Source organism: Hyla sarda, chromosome 6, assembly GCF_029499605.1.
Source record: "Hyla sarda isolate aHylSar1 chromosome 6, aHylSar1.hap1, whole genome shotgun sequence".
In the NCBI taxonomy this organism is placed as follows: Eukaryota; Metazoa; Chordata; class Amphibia; order Anura; family Hylidae; genus Hyla; species Hyla sarda.
In genome coordinates this window covers 273,043,501-273,064,616 of record NC_079194.1, presented here as the reverse complement: position 1 = coordinate 273,064,616, position 21,116 = coordinate 273,043,501, and the positions used below count along the sequence as shown (strand labels likewise).

At 43.9% G+C, this 21,116-nt stretch overlaps 1 protein-coding gene across 7 annotated transcripts in view; it reads right to left on the bottom strand.

Annotated features, from left to right (window-relative positions):
- Positions 1-1,880: 1,880 nt before the first annotated feature.
- Positions 1,881-21,116, bottom strand: part of LOC130277067 (transmembrane protein 272-like) — a 61,084-nt gene continuing 41,848 nt past the window's right edge. For all 7 annotated transcript variants that reach the window (XM_056527343.1, XM_056527341.1, XM_056527344.1 and 4 more), the window contains 2 exons: positions 11,347-11,515; positions 1,881-2,115 (listed from right to left, as the gene is read on the bottom strand). In XM_056527343.1, coding sequence (XP_056383318.1) covers positions 2,109-2,115; positions 11,347-11,515 — 176 coding nt within the window. In that variant the 3' untranslated portion in view covers positions 1,881-2,108. The remainder of the gene's footprint in view (positions 2,116-11,346; positions 11,516-21,116) is intronic.

The following is a 21,116-nucleotide window of genomic DNA, read 5'->3' as shown; positions in this document are numbered from 1 at the left end:
TTTCTAAGCCCTTGACAGATTAACAGGTACAAAATAGTACACTACTTAGATGAGGGCAGAAAAATGCGCTACAGTACACTTAAAAAACACCAGCAGTACACAACAGTGCTGCAACACACTGTTGCTGTGTATTAATCCACTAGTCGAGGAAAACAATGTATATACCCTCGTGCATATATGATATAGATGCCCTTAAATGATAATTGATCATCAACTAACACTATCAAAATCATTAATTAGGCCTAGATAGTAAAAAATAAATCTTTATTAGAACATAATTACATAAACACATAAAGACATAAATACATTTCACTGACAGTACAGCATTGTGTCTCTTGATATGATGAAAAGCACAGATCACAAATCAGGTAGGGAAGGGGTGAAGGATACAGGTGAGCCCCTACTCATAAAAGAACCCTACCTAGTCTAAACCCTTGCCCTCACTAGTCGATAAGTGTGGACAGGGTTAGGATGGCCTCAATATTCCATTAGAAATAAAACATAAATGAAATAGATTTATATGGCATCTCGTGCTCCCTTTCCAACGCGTTTCTCCCTTAGCAAATAACTAGGGTTCTTCAGGGAATGGAGGAGAAAAAGTGCATATAAATGTATAAATTATTACAGATGGTGTACTGTGGTGAAGTAAAATCAAATAATGATAAAGATAAAGCTCAGTTGTGTAAGTCAAAACTGCATATGATAACAGTCGGATGTAAGAGCTGAGTTCATTCAATATATGTACTATATGTAGAATGGTGAATCCCTTTTGTTAAATATGAATATGAAACTGGCCCAATCTAGGATGCGACCAAGATAAGGTGGGTATAACTCTGTATTAGCCACACAATGACACATCAAAAGTAGTGAGGTAGTCCCAGCGTTGTTTAGACAGGGCTTTACTGATACGATTTAAATGACCTCCAAGGACCAGTTTAATTCACAATCTGAATGCACATTTGGGGGTTGATGCACTCTTGTAGACCAAAGGTTATTAGTCCATCCAGTGAGATTCTAATAATGGGGTTTGAATGCCCCCAGAGACAAGTTTACTTCAAGACCAGGACTCCCAATTAGAAATCAATGCACTCCTAGACCTAGAATCGGTCCATCCTGGTAAGTACAGTAGTGCTTCTCTTTCATGTGATGGTTGCCTGATAGAGGTATCAAAAATGTGACAACAATAGGGGGAAGAGGGACGGTAAAGTCCCCGTTCTTCGGCTCAATGGCCTTCCCGGACCTGGCAGCTCAGACACGTGGACGAGGCACGCATCGTGGATCCTCGCGTCTGAGCTTGATTTTTCATGAAATTCGTAACTAATTCGGATTCGTCAGATTCAATTCGCTCATCTCTAATCCCAAACACACTGCCCAGGCAACGAAGGAGTGGCTTCGTGAGAAGCATTTCAAGGTCTCGGAGTGGCCTAGCCAGTCTCTAGATCTCAACCCCATAGTAAACCTTTGGAGGGAGTGAAAAGTCCGTGTTGCCCAGCGACAGCCCCAAAACATCACTGCTCTAGAAGAGATCTGCATGGAGGAATGGGCCAAAATACCAGCAACAGTGTGTGAAAACCTTGTGACTTACAGAAAACATTTGACCTTTGTCATTGTCAACAAAGGGTATATAACAAAGTATTGAGATGAACTATTGTTATTGACCAAATACTTATTCTCCACCATAAGTCAATGTGATTTTATGGATTTTTTTTTCTCATTATGTGTCTCATAGTTGAGGTAGATCTATGATGAAAATTGTAGGCCTCTCTAATCTTTTTAAGGGGGAGAATTTACTCAATTGGTGGCTGACTAAATACTCCCCCCCCCCCCCCCGGTACCTACTACCAAATCAATAATCACATTCACAGCTCCATAGTTTTGTCAAATCACATTTTTATTACTGCAAGATGTGTGTAAGCACAGTCCATTCTCTAGTTACAGAAATTGTTAAGCTGAATAACCACAAAGAGTTGAAATGGTTACTAGTTTCGGTGACATTTTCAGATCTGATGGATTCTCTGATTCAAATTCTTTCGCCATTTTACTTATACATACAGTCACGTTAACTTTCTGGCAATTGTTGCTTTACCTACTTTTCTGCATGTGGTTTGTCAAAACCTATAATATAATGAGAAATAACATCAATGACAATTATAATATGAAGACATATCAATATTGAAGAAAAAGTGGAATTTTAATTTAACTAAAAAGGAACCAATGCCGTATCTAAGACGCCTGAGGTCTACTTATTCTGACATATCAATTATGTCCTAAAAGCTGTAATACAAACACAGAAAAAATCATGTAGCTTACTTAGCAACAAGATAAACCTGATGTTACTGATGTTGCCTACACCCAGATAGGCCAAAAATTTGTATACAAATAATATGTTACATATAAATATATAAACAAATTATATGTGACCAGTCCTCAAAGGTATACAAGAAAAGAAAGAATAAAGAAAATAGTAAGATCCAGTACAATAAAATATTAGATATTTATTAACCTCTTAAGGACGCAGGGTGTACTCCGTGACCCCGCGTCATACCGTGTTGGTCCCAGCGGCTTATGATAGCCGGGACCCTGGGCTAATAGCGCGCGGCACATAAACATAAAAATAAAATGTGGTATTGCCGCATGTGGAAATGTCCGAACTATAAAAAAAACATATATTGTTAATTAAACCACACGGTCAATGGCGTACGCGCAAAAAAATTCCAAATCCAGAATAGCGTATTTTTGGCCACTTTCTATATCATGAAAAAATGAATAAAAAGCAATAAATGAGTCCGATCAATACAAAAATGATACTGATAAAAACTTCAGAACACGGCGCAAAAAATTAGCCCTCATACCGGCAAAGTTATAGGGGTCAGAAGATGAGAATTTTTTATGTATACATTTTCCTGCATGTAGTTATGATTTTTTTCAGAAGTACGACAAAATCAAACCTATATACCGTATATACTCGAGTATAAGCCGACCCGAGTATAAGCCGAGACCCCTAATTTCAACCCAAAATCCCAGGAAAAGTTATTGACTCGAGTATAAGCCTAGGGTGGGAAATACCTCATCCCCCCCTGTCATCATCCAGACCCGTCATTAACATCCTCATCATCCCCTTGTCATCATCCCACACATCCCCCCTTCATCATCCCCTTGTCATCATCCCACACATCCCCTTATCATCCCACACATCCCCCCTTCATCATCCCCTTGTCATCATCCCACACATCCCCCCTTCATCATCCCCTTGTCATCATCCCACACATCCCCTTATCCCACACATCCCCCCTTCATCATCCCCTTGTCATCATCCCACACATCCCCTTATCCCACACATCCCCCCTTCATCATCCCCTTGTCATCATCCCACACATCCCCTTATCCCACACATCCCCCCTTCATCATCCCCTTGTCATCATCCCACACATCCCCCCTTCATCATCCCCTTGTCATCATCCCACACATCCCCTTATCCCACACATCCCCCCTTCATCATCCCCTTGTCATCATCCCACACATCCCCCCTTCATCATCCCCTTGTCATCATCCCACACATCCCCTTATCATCCCACACATCCCCCCTTCATCATCCCCTTGTAATCATCCCACACCCCCCCCCCTTCATCATCCCCCCCCCCCTTCATCATCCCCACACCCCCCCCCCCCTTCATCATCCTCTTCTCATCATTCGCCCTCAGTGGTCTTCAACCTGCGGACCTCCAGAGGTTTCAAAACTACAACTCCCAGCAAGCCCGGGCAGCCATCGGCTGTCCGGGCTTGCTGGGAGTTGTAGTTTTGAAACCTCCGGAGGTCCGCAGGTTGAAGACCACTGCGGCCTTCAACCTGCGGACCTCCAGAGGTTTCAAAACTACAACTCCCAGCAAGCCCGGGCAGCCATCGGCTGTCCGGGCTTGCTGGGAGTTGTAGTTTTGAAACCTCCGGAGGTCCGCAGGTTGAAGACCACTGCGGCCTTCAACATGCGGACCTCCAGAGGTTTCAAAACTACAACTCCCAGCAAGCCCGGGCAGCCATCGGCTGTCCGGGCTTGCTGGGAGTTGTAGTTTTGAAACCTCCGGAGGTCCGCAGGTTGAAGACCACTGCGGCCTTCAACATCATCCAGCCCCCTCTCACCCCCTTTAGTTCTGAGTACTCACCTCCACTCGGCGCTGGTCCGGTCCTGCAGGGCTGTCCGGTAAGGAGGTGGTCCGGTGAGGAGGTGGTCCGGGCTGCTATCTTCACCGGGGGCGCCTCTTCTCCGCGCTTCTGGCCCGGAATAGAGCCGTTGCCTTGACAACGACGTATCTGCGTCGTTGTCAAGGCAACGTGACTATTCTGAGGCCGGGCCCGAAGCGCTTAGAAGAGGCCTCCCCGGTGAAGATAGCAGCCCGGACCACCTCCTCACCGGACCACCTCCTCACCGGACAGTCCTGCAGCACCGGACCAGCGCCGAGCGGAGGTGAGTACTCAGAACTAAAGGGGGTGAGAGGGGGCTGGATGATGTTGAAGGCCGCAGTGGTCTTCAACCTGCGGACCTCCGGAGGTTTCAAAACTACAACTCCCAGCAAGCCCGGACAGCCGATGGCTGCCCGGGCTTGCTGGGAGTTGTAGTTTTGAAACCTCTGGAGGTCCGCAGGTTGAAGACCACTGCGGGTGGGGGAGTTCACTCGAGTATAAGCCGAGGGGGGTGTTTTCAGCACGAAAAATCGTGCTGAAAAACTCGGCCTATACTCGAGTATATACGGTAAGTAAGGTATTATTTTAACCATATAGACCTAAAAAATTAAGATAAGGTGTCATTTTTACTGAAGAATGCACTGCATAAAAATGGGAGCCCACATAAGTTACAAAATGACATTTTTTCTTAAATTTTGTTGCACATTGAATTTTCTTCCATTTTGCCGTGGATTTTTTGGTAAAATGACTTATGTCACTGCAAAGTAGAATTGGTGGTGCAAAAAATAAGCCATCAAATGGAATTTTATGTGCAAAATTGAACGCGTTATGATTTTTAGAAGGCGATGAGGAAAAAATGAAAATGCAAAAACGGAAAACGCTGAGTCCTTAAGGGGTTAAATGAAATGCAATATATTACATTGAATAACTGAAGTCTAGCACAGGGCCCAAGCGCAGGCTCCAGATCATTACTGTACATATAGATATATTAGAAAACAAAAGAATAACAAGCCAATATAATAGATGTAAAAATATTCCCCACTATTTGTTTGGGGTATAATAAATATGGCTGAATGATGAGGGGGAAGATAAAATATTTAGGGATAAGATATGATGGTATAAAAATAGTGCAAAGTCCGCTAGCGCAAAGTATGCTAAGAACTATAGCGGACTTTGTCAGTACCTAGCTGAAGCACCTGTGGCAGCGATTTCAGCTTCCAGACATCTTCGTAGGACTGCACACCTGGATATGACGTTTCGAATTTGGGCCACAAATTTTAACTGTAGTTTCATCAGACCAGAGAATCTTGTTTCTCACAATCTGAAATTCCTTTAAGTGTCTTAAGGACTCAGCCCATTTTCACCTTAAGGGTACGTTCAGACGAGCGGATTTACAGCGCATATTTCGCTGCGGATCCACCGCTGAGGGACCTCTGTATGCTGCCTTTACATGTGCCTGCTCGGAGCGGCAATATGCCGCTATGTGCAGACACACTGAAGCGATGTGCGAGTCGCTGCGCATGCGCGGTGTACTCGCACACATTGCGACCGCGATGAGCTAAGCCAAGAGCTGCCGCGATGTGCGAGTATACTGCGCATGCGTGCGGCGACTCGCACATTGCAATGTGTCAGCTCGTAGCGGCGTATTGCTGCTCCGAGCAGGCACATGCAAAGGCAGCATACAGAGGTCCTTCAGCGGTGGATCCGCAGCGAAATTAGGGGTATTCCAGGATTTTTTTTTTTATTTGACTATGCTACAGGGGCTGTAAAGTTAGTGTAGTTTGTAATATAGTGTCTGTACCTGTGTGTGACAGTTTTCTCACAATTCTTCTGTGATTTTCACCCCAATATTTATTTTTAACAGCTTACTAAATGACTGTTGTCTCAGATTTTTCCCAGGTTGCAATGCGGCCGAGACCTGACTCACTAGTCAGCTGATGACAGGGAGCCTGTCTGCTTCAATAGATGGAGGGATCGCTTGGTGGGAGAGAGATCAATCTGAAACTAATGCAACAGCTGTAGGCACCTTGATTGAACACCACAGGTCTTTGAATGGATGCAGCTCATTTATGTTTCAATGGGTGGGGTGGCTGATGTGTGGGAGGGAGGAAAATGGAATTATGGGATTTGTAGTCAAAAAAGGAAAACTCAAATAGGAAATACCAGTTCACAAAAAGCTAGCCACAGTATTATGGTAATCTCACAACATAGCCATTTAGCCAAGACAAGCGCAGATCCTTCCTAAGTATGTCCATTACTGTCTGGCAGGTACGTACTAAAATCACCTTATGGGGGAGAACCCAGTTAAGGACCAGAGCATTTTTTGCACATCTGACCACTGTCACTTTAAGTATTAATAAATCTGGGATGCTTTTACTTTTCATTCTGATTCCAAGATTCTACTTTATGTTAGTGGTAAATTTACATCAATACCTGCATAATTTCTTGGTAAAAAAAATTCCCAAATTTGATTAAAAAAAATTAGCATTTTTTTAACTTTGAAACTCTCTGCTTATAAGGAAAATGGACATCCCAAATAAATTATATATTGGTTTACATATACAATATGTATACTTTATGTTTGCATCATAAAGTTGACATGCTTTTACTTTTGGAAGACATTAGAGGGCTTCAAAGTTCAGCAGCAATTTTCCAATTTTTCACAAAATGTTCAAAATCTAAATTTTTCAGGGACCAGTTTAGTTTTGAAGTGTATTTTAAGGGTCTTCATATTAGAAATACCCCATAAATTACCCCATTATAAAACTGCACCCCTCAAAGTATTCAAAATGACATTCAAGTTTGTTAACCCTTTAGTTGTGTCACAGGAATAGCAGCAAAATAAAATGGAGAAAATGGGGGGCATGTCACATTTAGGAAGCCCCTATGGTGCCAGAACAAAAAAAAAAAAAAAAAAAAAAAAAAAAAAAAAACACATCGTATACTATTTTGGAAACTACACCCAAGTGAGTCTTAACACCCACAGGTGTTTGATGACATTTTGTTAAAGTTGGATGTGTAAATGAAAATGTATTTCCCCATATTTAAAATTTTTACTAGGGGTAATAGGAGAAAATGCCCCCCCCCCCCCCAATTTGTAGCCCCATCTCTTCTGAGTAAGGAAATACCCCAAGTGTGGAAGTCAAGTGCACTGTGGGTGCACTGCAATGCTCAGAAGAGAAGGAGTCACATTTGGCTTTTGGAAAGCTAATTTAGCTGAAATGGTTTTTGGGGGGCATGTTGCATTTAGGAAGCCCCCTATGGTGCCAGAACAGCAGAAAAAAAAAAAAAAAAACACATGGCATATTATATTGGAAACTACACCCCTCAAGGAATGTAACAAGGGGTACAGTGAGCCTTAAAATCCCACAGGTGTTTGACGACTACGACTTTTCGTTAAATTTGGATGTGTAAATGATTTCACTAAAATGCTGGTTTTTCCACAATTTTTTTTATTTTTACAAGGGGTGATAGGAGAAAATGCCCCCCAAAATTTGTAACCCCATTTCTTATGAGTATAGAAATACCCCATGTGTGGACGTAAAGTGCTCTGCGGGTGAACTACAATGCTCAGAAGAGAAGGAGCCACATATGGCTTTTTGTAAGCAAATTTTGCTGAAATTGTTTTTGGGGGGCATGTCACATTTAGGAAGCCCTTATGGTGCCAGAACAGCAAAAAAAAACAAAAAAAAACACATAGCGCACTATTTGGGAAACAACACCCCTCAAGGAACGTAACAAGGGGTACAGTGAGCCTTTACACTCCACAGGTGTTTGACAAATTTCTGCTAAAGTTTGACATGAAAAATGCTGGTGTTACCCCAAATTGTTTATTTTCACAAGGGGTAATAGGAGAAAAAACCTCCCAAAAGTTTTAACCCCGTTTCTTCTGAGTATGTAAATACCCCATATGTGGATGTAAAGTGCTCTGCGGACAAAGTAAAATGCGCAGAAGAAAAGGAGCGCCATTGGGCTTTTGGAGAGAGAATTTGTTTGGAATAGAAGTCGGGGGCCATGTTAGTTTACAAAGCCCCCCGTGGTGCCAGAACAGTGGACTACACCCCTCACAGAATGTAATAAGGGATACAGAGAGCATTTACACCCCACTGGCATTTGACAGATCTTTGGAACAGTGGGCTGTGCAAATGAAAAATAAAATTTTTCATTTTCATGGACCACTGTTCAAAAAATCTGTCAGACACCTGTGGGGTGTAAATGCTCACTGCACCCCTTATTACATTACGTGAGGGGTGTAGTTTCCAAAATGGAGTCACATGTGGGGGGGTCCACTGTTCTGGCACTATGGGGGCTTTGTAAACGCACATGGCCTTCAATTCCAGACACATTCTCTCTCCAAGAGCCCAATGGTGCTCCTTCTCTTTTGAGTATTGTAGTTTACCTGCAGAGCACTTTACATCCACATATGGGGTATTTCCACACTCAGAAGAAGTGGGGTTACAAATGATGGGGGACTTTTTTCCTATTACCCCTTGTGAAAACAAAAAAATTGGGATAACACTAGCATTTTAGGGAAAAAAATAAAAAAAAATCTTTTTCAGGTCCAACTTTAACAAAAATTCTTCAAACACCTGTGGGGTGTTAAGGCTCACTATACCACTTTTTACGTTCCGTGAGAAAATGGGGCCACATGTGGTCGTTTTTTATTTTTTGCGTTTATGTCAGAACCGCTGTAACGATCAGCCACCCCTGTGCAAATCACCTCAAATATACATGGTGCTCTCACTCCTGAGCCTTGTTGTGCGCCCACAGAGCATTTTATGTCCCCATGTAGGGTATTTCCGTACATGTAGGGCATTTGCGTTACAAATTATGGGGGCCTTGTTTTCCTTTTACTTCTTGTGAAAATGAAAAGTATGGGGCAACACCAGCATGTTAGTGTAAATGTAATTGTTTTACAATAATATGCTGGAGTAGACCCCAACTTTACCTTTTCATAAGGGGTAAAAAGGAGAAAAAGCCCCGCAAAATTAGTTAGACAAATTCTCCCAAGTATGGAAATATCCCATATGTGGCCCTTAACTGTTGCCTTGAAATACGACAGGCTTGGAGAAAACCTAAAATATCAACCACTTGTTGGTTTAATGAAGCAATTTGAATGCCTTACATTTCAGCACCTCAGTAAGGCTAAGCCTAGAGCTTTATCCACAACAACTGCTAAACAGTGACCACATGTGGCAGCCACAATTAAAGGGGTACTCCACTGAAAACATCTTATCCCCTATCCAAAGGATAGGGGATAAGGTGTCTTATCGTGGGGGTCCCACTGCTGGGGACCCCCGCAATCTCCGCTGCGGCACCCCAGTCATTCGGTGCACGGAGTGAACTCCGCTCTGTGCCTGATGACTGGGAAACACAGCCACTACACCCCCTCCATTCATGTTTATGGGAGGAGGCATGACAACTACGTACTAGCCATCATGACCCCTCCCGTAGACTTGAATGGAGGGGGCGTTGCGTGACATCACAAACACAGAAGCTCCAAGCTACCGTGTTTAAGATGCCGCCGCTGCCAGCCCGGTGATTGTAGGGGACCCCAGTGGCAGGACCTCTACGATTAGACTTGCTTTCAGCGGAGTACCCCTTTAAGAACGTAAAAGATATCGGACCGTGGACATACCAAAATGGATATGGTGGTGCAGGAAGCAAGATAATAACTTTTTATGGTCAAGAGCAACCCCTTTAATAAATTAGTAATTGTCACATATCCCTTTAATGAAAAGCCTAAAAATATGACCTACACATTTCAGGAGGGGACTTTGAAAATCATGATGGAAGTAATATGGCAGATGTTAATGGCTGTAGGTGATATGCAATGCCTCTGAGACAGTAGACACCATAGGTTTCATACTTGGGACATTAGTGTATTTGTTTGAATATGATTTCATGCATTTGAAATGTATTTTTATACAGTACATCAATTTTGTATGACAAGCACTTCTTTTATGTATTTTGTATGATAATTCTATTTACGTATAATGAACTTCACTTTAGACTGAATGGGTAAAAATACCCCCTTAGGCTAAATTTCCACTTTTTTTTTTCTGGCAGTCTTTGGAAAACTGCCACTGCAGTTTTGAGCCAAAGCCAGAAGTGTATTCATAAGGAATAGGACATATAAAAGGAAGAACTTACACTTCTCCTCCCTTATGGATCCACTTCTGACTTTGGCTCAAAAACTGCAGTGGCAGTTTTCCAAAAACAGCCAGAAAAAAAAAAACAAGTGGAAACTTAGCCTAAGAGTGTGTATCTCTTAGCGTGAAAAAAATTGTTGTTTGGAACTAAAACATTGCTGTTACATGGGTTGAATAGACCACTACTTTTGTTTGGGCTTTTTGGAGTGCTATAATATTGTAAACAAGTAGGAGGTAAAACGGTGGTTGAGAGGTTTGTATTACTGAGGGTCAGAGGGTCAGTGAGGAGCAGCGGACTACCATTCACTTCTATGGCCAAACGGAGTCACTAGGACCATATCCGCTATTTTAAGTGGACTCATAATGGACTTTTGAGCTTTTGAAATAGTGCCTACGTCTGTAAAGAAGTCAGAAGTGAATGGGGTCCGCTGCTCCATTTAACAGTATACATCAGCATCCCGTTTTTGGCGGGATGCCGACAGATACAATTAATGGGGGCAGGATTGCAGAGTGATCATTACCCTGCCTCAGTGACAAAGGACTGGAGTTTGGATCTGGGTTTTGAGAGTGACTGAAGGTTCTAGATAAAGTCACTTCCATTCTCCAGTTCTAGTGTGTTGGAGTCCTGAACCTGATCTCACAGGTATATGAGCACTTTTAGAAAGCAGCAGAGAGGTTTATGTAAGGAACTTGAGGTAAAGGACATTTAAGTTTTTGTTATACCGAATACATACATACATACATGCTGCAAGTGGAACTTATTGCTGTATGTGAATGGTTACAATAAACTTAGGACTACTGAACTGTGACACCTGCCTGTTTGGGTCTGTTTGCTTGCTGACAAGACAGTTTGAAGTGTCCTGTTTCATAAAATATATATATATTATGCGTTATTCAATAAAATGTATGGATCAGTACTTGCAATTCATTTGTTTATAACTACAATGAATACTTTGGAATAGCGAGGAAAAAAAACATCAAAAGATAAATAAAAACAAAATCAATAAAAACAACTCACCTTTCATACCAAAATGATTTTGATAAACAACGAATGCATGGAATTAACAAGCTAATGCCAATACAAACATATTCAAATATCAAAAATCCAAATGCAAAGAAGTAAAGATTCTGGTCACATTGCTCTGGAGCTTTATGTTCATGAAACAGACTAAACACCCAAATACTTCCTAAAAATGACAAAATGACAAAATGTTAACACAAGATCCATATAAATATGACATCTCCTCTTCACTAATAAATGACATCAAAATACAAGCTTCTGGACCCCAGTGCAAAATCTCTCTCAGGGCCCATGTACCATGTGCGTATTACAGCATAATACTAGTGTCTTCTTATATGGCAGAGGGCAGGCTCCATCAGGCACCAGCAGCGGGGTGCAACTGCTACTTCTTTACCCCTTATAGCTATGCCCTTGCTCACAGCATCAATGGTAAATAAAATAATAGGAGTTTTGATAAGTATTAAATAGGAATAAACCTTTAATGCTTACTGTATCACCCTAAAAGATCAACAAGCTATGTTATATTCTTGCAAAAGTTGCCCTCATGCTTTTTAAATGGTCTGTCAGAGTATATCTACTATAGCCATAGGGGCTATATGAGCAATTTATATCACCTAGCCTAATAATTCGAAATATGAAACATAATATCCAATAAACAGAATACTGTAATAAGTCACCAATGAGTTAATGTACAGTATAAAATTAACAAGTCCAGAATAGTTCCCAGGTACCACTATGATTCTAATTCCAGATCACTGTGACCATTGTGGAGATATGAACTTAGAATCTAATATGGTAATGGGACTGGAGTTTCAATTCGGAGGTGGATATACTATATATTGTATGTGCAAATATCTATAATGTTCTTCTTTGATTTTCCATATTTAAGGAAAAAAATGTATGTTTGTTTTTGTAGTTTTTTTTGTGTGTTATGTTGTTTAGCACATGCTTAAAGTGCATCTGTCACTTAAATTGTCTCCTCCTTCTCTGATGTCACGCCCATTCCTCCTTTGGATTGACGCACAATGCTTGCCAGCCAGCGGCAGCCCTGTGTAGATTGTCCATGTGCAATCTTTGAATGCCATCAGACTTACTGCATGTGCGCTGCAATACCCATTGACTGCGTATGCGCAGGGAATCTACAGAGGTTGCCACTGGCAGGCGACTCCTGTGTGTCAAAAGGATGGCACTCGTGGACCAATCTACAAAACATTTTTGCTACAGAATAAATTCACCAAATCCACTTACAGAGGTATGCCTTGAATAGGGAAAATATTCCTGCCAGACTGTGTAAGCAGTTTAGTGATGATTCAAGTGACAGACGCACATTAAAAAAGTTTTAATATGTTGTTACCTGAAAGCAAAATAAAATATTAGAAAAGAATAGATATAGAAGACTGATTCGAATTACATCTAATAAAAATGCATACAATATTATGCTATTAACATAATGCTATGAAGTTTAAAAACAACAATTACCTGTTCGCAACCCTTATTTACTCATGAAATATACCCTTTTTTTGTGGCAAACATATTCCTTTCTTGCCCATTACAGTAGATTTGGATAAATAAACACCATCAATTATTGGCTTCTTTAGTCAATGATTAAAACAGTAAGCTATTTTCCTTTGGATATCACTCAGGCTTGCTGAGACTGGGTTCACACATAGCATTTTGGTTCCTATTTTGGTCAGTATTTTTAGAAACAAAAAAGTGGTGGATCCACAAACCAGAAAAAAAAGTGCAAATCTTTCCAATATAGCTTTTCTCTTTGGAAGCTCGACTTCCAAAATGAAGACCAAATACTTGTCAAAATATTATGTTCACACAGCATAGAGAATGCACGCATATCTTATTTAAGCTCACATTTTCTGCCACAATTTTGTGTGTATTTATTTATTTTTTGTGGTTGTTTTTTTTTAGCAATTATGGCAAAAAAATTGGCTGAAATGTCAACTTTTTCTTTTTTTACTCGTGAATTTTTAAGCTGTGATGACAAAAGGTTAGTACATAAATTGAGGATGTTGGGACTAGGGGAGGATATATACAAAAGGGTTCAGTGACATGAAGCAGAGGGTTGGGTTGATATCAATTGAACCTACTCTGGTTGGGTGACAGTCACAAGTGGGGACCACAGGGTCAGTACTAGGTCCACTTCTTTTTCTTTCTTCTTTTATGTTTATTAATGACCTTGTAGAGGTATTACAGAGTAAAATTTCAATATTTGCAGATGACCCTATAATGTGTAAGGTGATCACCACAGAGGAGGATAACATAATATTACAGTGGGATCTGGGGAAGTGAAACAGTCACATGACCCAAAAACTAAAGTTTTAGACTTTCTAGAATTAGATTAGTAGTAAATGAGTCCCTATCAGACTGGAACAGTTTTAGTGAAGTCCAGGAGAAATGTGACTACTTAAAAGTTGCATTATTAAAGGCAACGGATAATTGTATTTGGCTTGTCTGTAAAAGCAAAAAAAAAAAAAAAAGGAAGAAACCACTGTGGTACTCTACAGAAGTGGCCAATATCATAAAAAAAAAAGTAAGCATTTAGTAATTTAAGCAAAACCACAGAGCAATAAAGATAGGGAATCTATAAGATTAGGCAGAAAGAGGCAAAGCAAGTTTTAAGAGCTTCTAAAGCAAAGGCAAAAGAGAAACTAGCTCAGTCACTAAAAAAAAGTAGATAAGACATTTTTCAGATATATAAATGAAAAAAGGAAATTAAAAAAGGAATAATTAAATTAAAAACAGAGACAGAAAGGTATGTGTCACGATGCCGGCTGGCAGGTAGTGGATCCTCTGTGCCAGAGAGGGATTGGCGTGGACCGTGCTAGTGGATCGGTTCTAAGTCACTACTGGTTTTCACCAGAGCCCGCCGCAAAGCGGGATGGTCTTGCTGCGGCGGTAGTGACCAGGTCGTATCCACTAGCAACGGCTCAACCTCTCTGACTGCTGAAGATAGGCGCGGTACAAGGGAGTAGACAGAAGCAAGGTCGGACGTAGCAGAAGGTCGGGGCAGGCAGCAAGGATCGTAGTCGGGGGCAACGGCAGGAGGTCTGGAACACAGGCTAGGAACACACAAGGAAACGCTTTCACTGGCACAATGGCAACAAGATCCGGCGAGGGAGTGAAGGGGAAGTGAGGTAAAAATAGGGAGTGCACAGGTGAACACACTAATTGGAACCACTGCGCCAATCAGCGGCGCAGTGGTCCTTTAAATCGCAGAGACCCGGCGCGCGCGCGCCCTAGGGAGGGGGGCCGCGCGCGCCGGGACAGGACAGACGGAGAACGAGTCAGGTACGGGAGCCGGGATGCGCATCGCGAGCGGGCGCTACCCGCATCGCGAATCGCATCCCGGCTGGAGACGGAATCGCAGCGCACCGGGTCAGTGGAGCTGCCCGGAGCGCTGCGGTAGCGAGAGAGAAGCGAGCGCTCCGGGGAGGAGCGGGGACCCGGAGCGCTCGGCGTAACAGTACCCCCCCCCTTGGGTCTCCCCCTCTTCTTAGAGCCTGAGAACCTGAGGAGCAGACTTTTGTCTAGGATGTTTTCCTCAGGTTCCCAGGATCTCTCTTCAGGTCCACAGCCCTCCCAATCCACCAAAAAGAACCTTTTTCCTCTGACCGTCTTGGAGGCCAGTATCTCTTTCACTGAGAAGACGTCAGAAGAACCGGAGACAGGAGTGGGAGAAACTAACTTGGGAGAGAAACGGTTGATGATGAGTGGTTTAAGAAGAGAGACATGAAAGGCATTAGGAATACGGAGAGAAGGAGGAAGAAGAAGTTTGTAAGAGACAGGATTAATTTGGCACAAGACTTTGAAAGGACCAAGATAGCGTGGACCCAGTTTGTAACTGGGGACACGAAAGCGGACATATTTAGCGGAGAGCCATACCTTGTCTCCGGGAGCAAAAATGGGGGGAGCTCTTCTTTTCTTATCGGCAAATTTTTCATGCGCGATGAAGCCTGTAAAAGAGAATCTTGGGTCTCTTTCCATATGGTGGAAAGATCACGAGTCACTTCATCTACAGCGGGCAAACCAGAGGGCAAGGGAGTAGGGAGGGGGGGAAGAGGGTGACGGCCGTACACCACGAAAAATGGGGATTTGGAGGAAGATTCAGAGACTCTAAAGTTATACGAGAATTCGGCCCATGGTAGAAGATCTGCCCAATCATCCTGGCGGGAGGAAACAAAATGTCGTAAATAATCACCCAAGACCTGGTTAATTCTTTCTACTTGTCCATTGGATTGAGGATGATATGCAGAAGAAAAGTTTAATTTAATCTTGAGTTGTTTACAGAGAGCCCTCCAGAATTTTGACACGAATTGGACGCCTCTATCCGAGACTATCTGTGTGGGCAACCCGTGAAGACGAAAAATGTGTACAAAAAATTGTTTAGCCAACTGAGGCGCTGAAGGAAGACCAGGAAGAGGGATGAAATGTGCCATCTTGGAGAATCGATCAACGACCACCCAAACAACAGTGTTGCCACGGGATGGGGGTAGGTCTGTAATAAAATCCATACCAATCAGAGACCAAGGCTGTTCGGGGACAGGCAGAGGATGAAGAAAACCAGCGGGCTTCTGGCGAGGAGTCTTATCCCGGGCACAGACAGTGCAGGCTCGCACAAAGTCCACGACATCCGTCTCCAGAGTCGGCCACCAATAGAAGCGAGAGATGAGTTGCACAGATTTCTTGATGCCTGCATGACCTGCGAGATGGGAGGAGTGACCCCATTTGAGGATTCCGAGGCGTTGGCGTGGAGAGACGAAGGTCTTTCCTGGAGGAGTTTGCCTGATGGAGGCTGGAGAAGTGGAAATCAGGCAGTCAGGAGGAATGATGTGTTGCGGAGAGAGTTCAACTTCCGAGGCATCCGAGGAACGAGAGAGAGCATCGGCCCTAATGTTCTTATCGGCAGGCCGAAAGTGAATTTCAAAATTAAATCGGGCAAAGAACAGAGACCACCTGGCCTGGCGAGGATTCAGCCGTTGGGCAGACTGGAGATAGGAGAGGTTCTTGTGATCGGTGTAAATAATAACTGGAAATCTTGATCCCTCCAGCAGATGCCTCCATTCCTCAAGTGCTAATTTAATGGCTAGAAGCTCTCGATCCCCGATGGAGTAGTTCCTCTCCGCCGGAGAGAAGGTCCTAGAAAAAAAACCACAAGTAACAGCATGCCCGGAAGAATTTTTTTGTAGAAGGACCGCTCCAGCTCCTACAGAGGAGGCATCAACCTCCAATAGGAAGGGTTTAGATGGGTCAGGTCTGGAGAGCACGGGAGCCGAAGAAAAGGCAGACTTGAGCCGTTTAAAGGCGTCTTCCGCTTGAGGAGGCCAAGACTTGGGATTGGCATTTTTTTTGGTTAAAGCCACGATAGGGGCCACAACGGTAGAAAAATGTGGAATAAATTGCCTGTAATAATTGGCGAACCCCAAAAAACGTTGGATAGCACGGAGTCCGGAGGGGCGTGGCCAATCTAAGACGGCAGAGAGTTTGTCTGGATCCATTTGTAGTCCCTGGCCAGAGACCAAGTATCCTAGGAAAGGAAGAGATTGGCATTCAAACAGACATTTCTCTATCTTGGCATAAAGTTGATTGTCACGAAGTCTCTGAAGAACCATACGGACATGCTGGCGGTGTTCTTCTAGATTGGCAGAAAAAATCAGGATATCGTCCAGATATACAACAACACAGGAGTATAAGAGATCACGAAAAATTTCATTAACAAAGTCTTGGAAGACGGCAGGGGCGTTGCACAGGCCAAAGGGCATGACCAGATACTCAAAGTGTCCATCTCTAGTGTTAAATGCCGTTTTCCATTCATCCCCCTCTCTGATGCGGATGAGATTATAAGCACCTCTTAAGTCCAGTTTGGTAAAGATGTGGGCACCTTGGAGGCGATCAAAGAGTTCAGAGATGAGGGGTAGGGGGTAGCGGTTCTTTACCGTGATTTTATTAAGACCGCGGTAGTCAATGCAAGGACGTAGAGAGCCATCTTTTTTGGACACAAAGAAAAATCCGGCTCCGGCAGGAGAGGAGGATTTACGGATAAAGCCTTTTTTTAAATTTTCCTGGATGTACTCCGACATAGCAAGAGTCTCTGGGGCGGACAGAGGATAGATTCTGCCCCGGGGTGGAGTAGTGCCCGGGAGGAGGTCAATAGGACAATCATAAGGCCTGTGAGGAGGTAGAGTCTCAGCTTGTTTTTTGCAAAAAACATCCGCAAAGTCCATATAGGCCTTAGGGAGATCGGTTACAGGGGGAACCACAGAGTCACGGCCAGGGGTACTGGGAACCGGTTTTAGGCAGTCCTTGAAACAAGAGGGCCCCCAACTCTTGATCTCCCCAGTGGACCAATCCAGGGTTGGGGAATGGAGTTGAAGCCAGGGTAGTCCAAGGAGGATTTCGGAAGTGCAATTGGGGAGGACCAAAAATTCAATCTTCTCGTGATGAGGTCCGATGCACATTAGAAGGGGCTCCGTGCGGAAACGTATGGTACAGTCCAATCTTTCATTGTTTACACAATTGATGTAGAGGGGTCTGGCGAGACTGGTCACTGGGATGTTGAACCTGTTGACGAGAGAGGCCAAAATAAAATTTCCTGCAGATCCGGAATCCAAGAAGGCCATAGTAGAGAAGGAGAAGGCAGAGGCAGATATCCGCACAGGCACAGTAAGACGTGGAGAAGCAGAGTAGACATCAAGGACTGTCTCACCTTTGTGCGGAGTCAGCGTACGTCTTTCCAGGCGGGGAGGACGGATAGGACAATCCTTCAGGAAGTGTTCGGTACTGGCACAGTACAGGCAGAGATTCTCCATGCGGCGTCGTGTCCTCTCTTGAGGTGTCAGGCGAGACCGGTCGACCTGCATAGCCTCCACGGCGGGAGGCACAGGAACGGATTGCAGGGGACCAGAGGAGAGAGGAGCCGGGGAGAAAAAACGCCTTGTGCGAACAAAGTCCATATCCTGGCGGAGCTCCTGACGCCTTTCGGAAAAACGCATGTCAATGCGAGTGGCAAGATGGATGAGTTCATGTAGGTTAGCAGGGATTTCTCGTGCGGCCAGAACATCTTTAATGTTGCTGGATAGGCCTTTTTTAAAGGTCGCGCAGAGGGCCTCATTATTCCAGGATAATTCTGAAGCAAGAGTACGGAATTGTACGGCGTACTCGCCAACGGAAGAATTACCCTGGACCAGGTTCAACAGGGCAGTCTCAGCAGAAGAGGCTCGGGCAGGTTCCTCAAAGACACTTCGAATTTCCGAGAAGAAGGAGTGTATAGAGGCAGTGACGGGGTCATTGCGGTCCCAGAGCGGTGTGGCCCATGACAGAGCTTTTCCAGACAGAAGGCTGACTACGAAAGCCACCTTAGACCTTTCAGTAGGAAACTGGTCCGACATCATCTCCAAGTGCAGGGAACATTGGGAAAGAAAGCCACGGCAGAATTTAGAGTCCCCATCAAATTTATCCGGCAAGGATAGTCGTAGACCAGAAGCGGCCACTCGCTGCGGAGGAGGTGCAGGAGCTGGCGGAGGAGATGATTGCTGAAGCTGTGGTAGTAGCTGCTGTAGCATCACGGTCAGTTGAGACAGCTGTTGGCCTTGTTGCGCTATCTGTTGTGACTGCTGGGCGACCACCGTGGTGAGGTCGGCGACAACTGGCAGAGGAACTTCAGCGGGATCCATGGCCGGATCTACTGTCACGATGCCGGCTGGCAGGTAGTGGATCCTCTGTGCCAGAGAGGGATTGGCGTGGACCGTGCTAGTGGATCGGTTCTAAGTCACTACTGGTTTTCACCAGAGCCCGCCGCAAAGCGGGATGGTCTTGCTGCGGCGGTAGTGACCAGGTCGTATCCACTAGCAACGGCTCAACCTCTCTGACTGCTGAAGATAGGCGCGGTACAAGGGAGTAGACAGAAGCAAGGTCGGACGTAGCAGAAGGTCGGGGCAGGCAGCAAGGATCGTAGTCGGGGGCAACGGCAGGAGGTCTGGAACACAGGCTAGGAACACACAAGGAAACGCTTTCACTGGCACAATGGCAACAAGATCCGGCGAGGGAGTGAAGGGGAAGTGAGGTAAAAATAGGGAGTGCACAGGTGAACACACTAATTGGAACCACTGCGCCAATCAGCGGCGCAGTGGTCCTTTAAATCGCAGAGACCCGGCGCGCGCGCGCCCTAGGGAGCGGGGCCGCGCGCGCCGGGACAGGACAGACGGAGAGCGAGTCAGGTACGGGAGCCGGGATGCGCATCGCGAGCGGGCGCTACCCGCATCGCGAATCGCATCCCGGCTGGAGACGGAATCGCAGCGCACCGGGTCAGTGGAGCTGCCCGGAGCGCTGCGGTAGCGAGAGAGAAGCGAGCGCTCCGGGGAGGAGCGGGGACCCGGAGCGCTCGGCGTAACAGTATGTAGAAGAAGATTAAGGACTAACCAACTGCCCCAATAAATACTTCTGATCAGTTTTTGCAGAAGAAAATGAAGGAAAAGGGTTATGACTAATTCATCTTTTGATGCATGTGTGTTTACAGAGGAAGAAGTTCTAAGTTAGCTGTCTAAAGTTAAGACAAATAAGTCACAGAGGCCTGATAGGATACACCCAAAGTTATTAACATAGTTTAGCGGGGTACTGGGCCAGTAAGCCTGAAATCAATAGTGAGGAAATTAATGGGAAACCCCCGTAAAAGGATAGGATTGTGGAACATCTAAAATCTCATGGATTGCAAGATGAGAAACAACATGGGTTTACTCCAGGGAGATCATCTCAAACTAATCTTATTGATTTTTTTGATTGAGTAATCAATATATATCAAATAATCGATGTCTACTGCACCTCTACCATCACTCATCGAGATTTTAGTAAGGCTTTTGGCATTGTCCCACATAGAAGACTTATCAATAAACTGAAGTATTTGAGTTTGGACTCCCATATTGTTGAATGAATTAGGCAGTGGCTGAGGGACAGACAACAGAGGGTTGTAGTTAATCAAGAATACCAGTGGGGTACCTCAGGGATTTATACTGGGACCCATTTTGTTTAATATCTTTATCAGTGATATTGCAGAAGGTCCTGATGGTAATCTTTAATAGGGTTGATGTTCCTGGAGGTATACATTAAATGGGAAAGGATTTAGGTAAACAAGAGGAATGGTCAGAACTCTGGCAACTAAAATTTAATGTGGACAAGTGCAAGATAATGCACCTGGGTCTTAAAAACCCAAGGACAGAATATAGACTATGTGATGCAGTCCTAACCTCAGTATGTGAGGAAAGGGATTTAGGGGTCATCATTTCAGAAGACTTTAAGGTAGGCAGATATTGTCATAGAGTAGCAGGAAATGCTAGAAGTATGCTTGGCTGTATAGGGAGAGGTACTAGAAGTAGAGAGGGAAGCGTTCATGCCGCTGTACAGAGGACTGGTGAGACCTCACTTGGAGTATTGTGCGTATTACTGGAGAATGTCAGAAGCATATAGATATTTTGGAGAGAGTTTTGAAAAGATCTACTACACTAGTACGTGGACTGCCTGATAAATATGACCAGGAAAGGTTAAAGGACCTTAACATGTATAGCTTAGAAGAAAGATGAGGCAAAGGGAATATGATAAAAAACTTTTAAATACATAAAGGGAATCAACACGGTAAAGGAGGAGAGGATATTAAAAATAGAAAAAACTACCACAAGAGGACATAGTTTTAAATAAGAGATGCAATGGTTCAAAAGTAATATCTGAAAGTATTACTTTACAGAGAGAGTAGTGGATGCATAGAA